Raw genomic sequence first — 6,038 nt, 5'->3', positions numbered from 1 at the left:
TTGCACAATTCAGGTTTCTGATGTGGCCCCTGGTAAAAATTAATTGCCCACCCCTGCTCTAGAAGGAAGACCAAGTAACACTCAAACTCTGAACTAAACCATCTCATCAACCATGTTCTTCAGACTGACAGACCTGCAGTCTTAGCAGCATGTTCTGTTTATCTAAACTGGCACAATTGTCCAAATCAAATAAAAAGTGAAGGAACTTGCAAAGATGTATTGATGGGTCCCTTCACTTTGTAGTGACAGCTTTAGACATCATTTATTTTGAAATGAGTCTTTAGCAACAGCAATGGCTCAGGCCTGTAAGAGACGGCCGAGTCTGTTCATTTAACTTCTGTAGTTCAGTTCCTGGCGTTGCCTCAAAGTGTCAGTGTTGTTGTGTTTTCCCCTCAGGGTTCAGTCCCCAGCTCTCCCCTTAAGCAGAGTCGCATGCTGGCTTTAAACTTCACCACACCACAGCCTCCTCGTCCACACCCACAGATGGTCAGACGACCTATGACTGACTCGTAAGTTCCCAGAGTCCTAAACTATTTTTTTTTTATTTAAAGAAAGTCATTGCTAAAGTTTAGATTTTATTTACTTTTCTAGCATTGAATATTATTCTCATTTGTGAGTCCTTGCGTCTCTCCTCAGGCGGGTGTGCAGATCTAGACCAGAAGAGTGCAGCATCTCAAAATCCATTGCCCTGGAAGGAACAGGTATGATTTGGTTAAAGTGGAAACTTCCAAAGTGAGTGCAGGGAGGTCCAGTACATCCAATGCTGATACTAAACCTTAAAAGCAAATGCACTGACAGACAGCAGAGAAAAACACTTTAGCAGAGGTGTTTTTTATGCAGCTTCAAAATGATTTTCAGTGTTTAATGTGAGACTGTGGCTCCTGTAAGTATCTATTAACTTCAGTTCTGCAGTGACATTGCTGACTGTTTCATGCATCTCTGACTCCAGGGAGGCTAAGCGAAGCTCTGAAAGATAGAGCCTTCAGCACACCCAAAGGTAAGAACGCTCCTGCGTTTTCCATGCATGTTCCAAGTTTTTGTTTCAACCCAAAAATGTCCACATTTAAGCTGTTTTCATATCTGTTCTCACACTCGTCTCATTTACATTTGATGTTCAAAACTGAATTTGTTTTGGAAAAAGTTAAGCCAGATAATAGAAGTGCATGAAAACAATCACTAACAAAGCCAGACTCATCAGCCAAAGAATAATAGAAAAATGACCAATATATAGCTAAAAACTAACCTTTTTGAAATGCAGTCTCTCAAAATTAACTTTATTATTGATTAGATATACACTCACTGGCCACTTTATCAGACACACCTCCATCTGCTTGTTAGCAGAAATTTCTAATCAGCCAATCACATGGCAGCAACTCACTGCATTTAGACGTGTAGAGATGATCAAGATGATCTGCTGCAGTTCAAACCGATCATTAGAATGAGGAAGAAAGGAGATTGAAGTGACTCTGAACATGGTGTCAGGCGGGCTGGTCTGAGGATTTCAGAAACTGATGATCTACTAGGATTTACACCCACAACCATCTCTAGGATTTACAGAGAATGGTCAGGAAAAGAGAAAATATCCAGAGAGCAGGAGTTGGGCTGGAAATGTCTTGTTGATGTCAGAGGTCAGAGGAGAATGTCCAGACTGGTTCCAGCTGATAGAAAGACAACAGGAACTCAGATGGTTACAGCAGAGGTCTGTAGAAGAACATCTCTGAACACACATGTCCAACCTTGATGCAGATGAACTACAGCAGAACACACCAGGTATCACTGCTGACAGCTACAGGAAACTGAGGCTACAATTCACACAGAATCACCAAAACTGGACAATAGAAGATGGAAAGGCGTTGTCTGGTCTGATGAGTCTCTATTCCTGCTACATTCAGATGGTAACATCAACAACATGAAAACATGGATCCATCCTGTCCTGTATCAACAGTTCAGAGTGGTGGTGGTGGTATAATGGTGTGGGAGATATTTTCTTGACACACTTTGGACCCCTTAGTACTAACTGATCATGGTTCTAACACCACAGTCCACCTGAGTAATGTTCTGACCATGTCCATCCCTTCATGACCACAGAGTACCATCTTCTCATGCTACTTCCAGCAGGATAAGACTCCATGTCATAAACTGGAATCATCTCAGACTGGTTTCTAGAACAATGAGTTCACTGGACTCCAATGACCTCCACAGTCACCAGAACCCAATAGAACCTTTGGGATGTGGTGGAACTGGAGATCAGCATTATGGATGTTCAGCCAACAAATCTGCAGCAGCTGTGATGCTGTCATGTTAATATGGACCAAACTCTCTGAGGAATGTGTCCAGCACCTTGTTGAATCTATCCCCTTGAAGCTCCTTATTGGCTAAATACACCTGGTCCAGAATCAGAAGCATGTTTACTGGAAAACCAGCAGCAGGACGGCCCACGATGCCCAGAGTTTGACACCTCTGATTTAGACGGTTCTAATGGGAAAAGGGGGTCAGACCCTGTTCTAGCAAAGTGTTTCTGATAAAGTGGCCGGTGAGTGTAGTTTGCTTGTGGATGTCATCTCCCAACACCAGTCTTGAAAAATAAACTTAACTAGCAAAGAGTTAATGTAGGTAAATTGAAGAATATCTTAAAATAGAGACAAACAGAGATGGAGTTGAATAATGATATCATTCTGTTCTTAAAATTACAAAACAAAAAAAGGGTCTATATGACAAAAGCAGACAACAATGCTGAGACTTAAAATCAGGTGTGACCTGAAGAAAACTGAGATGATTAGTGTGTTTCACATGTTTTTATTGTTTAAATATTTGCTTGCTGTTTTCCAGGCACAAACGTTCAAATAACATTTCATGAAGGCCTCAGTGCAATCTACAGTGACCAGGCATCGAGTAAGATTATTTCACTCTAAATCGTCTAATTTATCCGTGGCTATCAAGAAGAAGAAGCTTCACTTCCCCTCCAGTCATTATTTCGTTTGTTTGTCGTGTCCTCACAGCCGCCAGTGGAGAAGCCAGCGTCCTTCACATGAGACCAGATGAGCAGGAGTGAGTTCATCACTTTCTTTTGTTTTTATGGGCTTTTGTACTGTCTGGTTTTTCATTTCTTCTCTCACTATATGGTGACCTTTTGTATTTAAAAGGCTCCTTATAAATAAAACATAATGCAGCATTCTCTCGCTTTGTTGTAGTTCCCTTTTCACATTCTCTCTGTTTTGCCAAGTTTTTTTTGGGTGCAATTATCTTTTGCTTTTTTAACCAGGACATAGTTTTCTGCTTCCTCATAGGTTGTTGAACTGTCAATGTCCTTGGTGCTGTGTTTTTAGAATGTAACCCCCACGATAAACAAGGGAACATTATTATTATTACTTTGTCTTTATCCCAGGGGTCCCTAACTGGTAGACCGCGGTCCAGGTCCGGACCCTGAGATCCTTTTATCCGGGCCGCCAAGCATTTTAAATAAAAAGTATAATATGTCATTCGTCTTTACCCACAGCAATTTTTGAACAGGGGCTCTCGAAGACAGCTACAAGTGGACAGGGGTCCTTCAACTGGCAAAAGTTCATAGCAGTGTGTTGATGTTTACATGTTGGGATGTAAAGTTATCAAGTGAACAATGGCACTGTCTAATACGAGAAGTGGACTCTGAATATCGTGTCTCCTGAGATGAGTGCATCGAAGCTTTCTCTCAACGGGTCATTTGTACACATCTTTGGTTCTACCTATGGTTGTGAATCAGCCTTCTCTACTGTTAACATCATTAAAAACAAGCACCGCTCCCAGCTTACGCATGAGCATGTGCACATGCCTCAGAATGACTTTGACTCCTTTCCTTCCCAGTTTTAAGAGCTTAGATCCCTGTGCTCATTCACATCTCTCACACTGAAATAAGTCTATTTTGTAGTTTACCTTTATTCATAAAGCTTTTTTGCACTTATCAAAGCTATTACTTGAATGATCAATATGTAGTAATATTGACAACCTTCTGTTAAGGACTGTAAAACAGAAAGTTAAGATTTGCACAAGAAAAGGGATTTATTATGAATGCTGTTTGAGGTACATTCATGTTTCCTGTTGCACTTTAAGTGAAATACAGCAGAATGTTAAAGTTTGTGAAATGGCATATAATTGCACTAAAAGGAAGGTTATGTGCAATCTTTTTTTACTCTTCAATTTAATTATGTACATTTAAGTATTTTTTTAGCAAAAGTGAATGAGCGAAATACTTGTTGAGACAATAAGATAAAAAAAAGTCTTTGCCAATTTAACTAGACATTGGAATTAAATAAAAGAACAAAAGAGTGAATTATTGTCTGAATGTTTCTGTATGTTCGGACGCCGGTCTACCAAGCTGACCGTTTCTGGACCTCTTGCCAAATTAGTTGGGGACCCCTGCTTTAGCCCCACAGTTCTGTTTGTTACTTCATATTTTTGTTGGTTTGTCTGTTGCTTTATTTTGGAGAATCTCATTTATTTTGTTGATTTAATTGGCTTTAATAGTGCAGTGTGCGTCACAGCTCTCTCACTGTTTGACAGGAGATGAACATAAACCATCTTTCAATGCTTTTAGGATTGACTGACTTCTTTTTCAGCATTTTCTTTTTCCTACGCTTGAGTAGAGCTGTCATCTGTTTTATTGATGTATGTTCCATTTTATGGCCCCTTTAGCAACTTTTTAGTCTTTAACAGCTTTAATGTGTGAATAAATGTGTGTCCTCCTCGTTGTGTGTTACATGTGTGACATAACAAGAGCCAAACTAAAACTTTGGGGAAAATAGCCCCAAAACATAAATTAATTGGTATTTGAAAATATGTTTGGTGTGCTTGTCGTTGGTGAACACACTGGGTACCTTGGAATGTGCTGTGGTTTTCAGTCTCCATTAGAGGAGGATAGTTTGGTGATTACAAACTCATTTTTTAGGAAGGATCTTTCTTCAGAAAATAACTGTTTGTTATGTCAGAATAAAGAGATTTTCTCCTATAAAGAAATAGAACTAGAATTAGTTTTTTTTGTGTTTTATGCTTTTTATGTCTTTTACATTTTTTTGGTCTTTATAGTTTTTTTTTATTTCTATCCTATGGTTGCTTTATTAAATATGTTAATGAAAAATACAAACATGTATTTGTTAAAGTAGTTATAATGGGAAGTTGTTTTGGTCTAACTTTTGTTTGGTGGGTTGTCTTTCAGAAATGCTGGTCCAAAGTTCTGGAATGTTCAGTCTCCTTTGCGCCAGAAGAAAAGATCTTCCAAAGTGTAGCTGACTGACAGTTTCATGTGTTCATGGGTTTTTGTTTTGTGTCAACTTTACTGTAAGTGCTGTCTTCATTATTACAACATTTTTATTGTCGTCACTTCCTAATGATATTCTGACCTTTTTTTACGTGTCTGCTGCATTTTGTTTCAATAATAAAGTCCTTAGTAACGAAGTGACTTCGACTCTAATTGAAAGTGCAAGCTGACAGAAGTAACAATTCTCTAAGGTCATAAAAATAATCTCCACAAGTGTAAATTATTGGGAGTCTTTGTTTATGGCACCAATAAAATGAAAGATGTCTGTAATGTTCATCAAATATACTTCAATAATGAAAGATAGAAAAATAAGGAAAGCTGTTGATTTGTAAGTTTGGCTCTGATTTGTAAAAAATCATCAAAGGCAAAACTGAGTTTTCTTTCATAGAATGTCATTTTAGCACTGAGGCAACTCAAATCAGCCTCAGATCAGTGCTCAGTGTGAAAAACTGTTTATTTTTTATTAGATCTTGATCTGATGTTTAACCCTGAAAAGTTCATTACATCAAAGAATCAACTGAAAATTTACTTTTTTTTAATAAAAAGTTTTTATAAACCTTTTGATGAAATCCCCCAAAACATGTTTTAATGAGATTTAGATAGTACTGTATACTATCACTCTGTCCAGTTCTCATGTACAGTCTATGGTCTTGACATGCATTGAGTGAGTCATAGATGGATGTGGAGGAAAGAATCTGGTAGTTTTCTAAAATAAGACTACCTTCAGAATAAGATGAATAAAGTGGGG

At 38.4% G+C, this 6,038-nt stretch overlaps 1 protein-coding gene across 1 annotated transcript in view; it reads left to right on the top strand.

The window, feature by feature from the left end:
• The window catches only part of LOC112144626 (condensin-2 complex subunit D3), a gene marked incomplete at its 5' end in the record, with an annotated part of 44,311 nt that extends 38,880 nt beyond the window's left edge, over positions 1-5,431 (top strand). Inside the window, 6 exon segments of the mRNA XM_024269252.1 lie at positions 397-509; positions 637-701; positions 950-997; positions 2,830-2,892; positions 3,000-3,048; positions 5,189-5,431. Coding sequence (XP_024125020.1) covers positions 397-509; positions 637-701; positions 950-997; positions 2,830-2,892; positions 3,000-3,048; positions 5,189-5,258 — 408 coding nt within the window.
• Positions 5,432-6,038: the final 607 nt, after the last annotated feature.

This window comes from Oryzias melastigma, linkage group LG5 (genome assembly GCF_002922805.2).
Source record: "Oryzias melastigma strain HK-1 linkage group LG5, ASM292280v2, whole genome shotgun sequence".
In the NCBI taxonomy this organism is placed as follows: domain Eukaryota; kingdom Metazoa; phylum Chordata; class Actinopteri; order Beloniformes; family Adrianichthyidae; genus Oryzias; species Oryzias melastigma.
The sequence above is the reverse complement of the archived record's forward strand: the minus strand, read 5'-3'. Positions and strand labels throughout refer to the sequence as shown.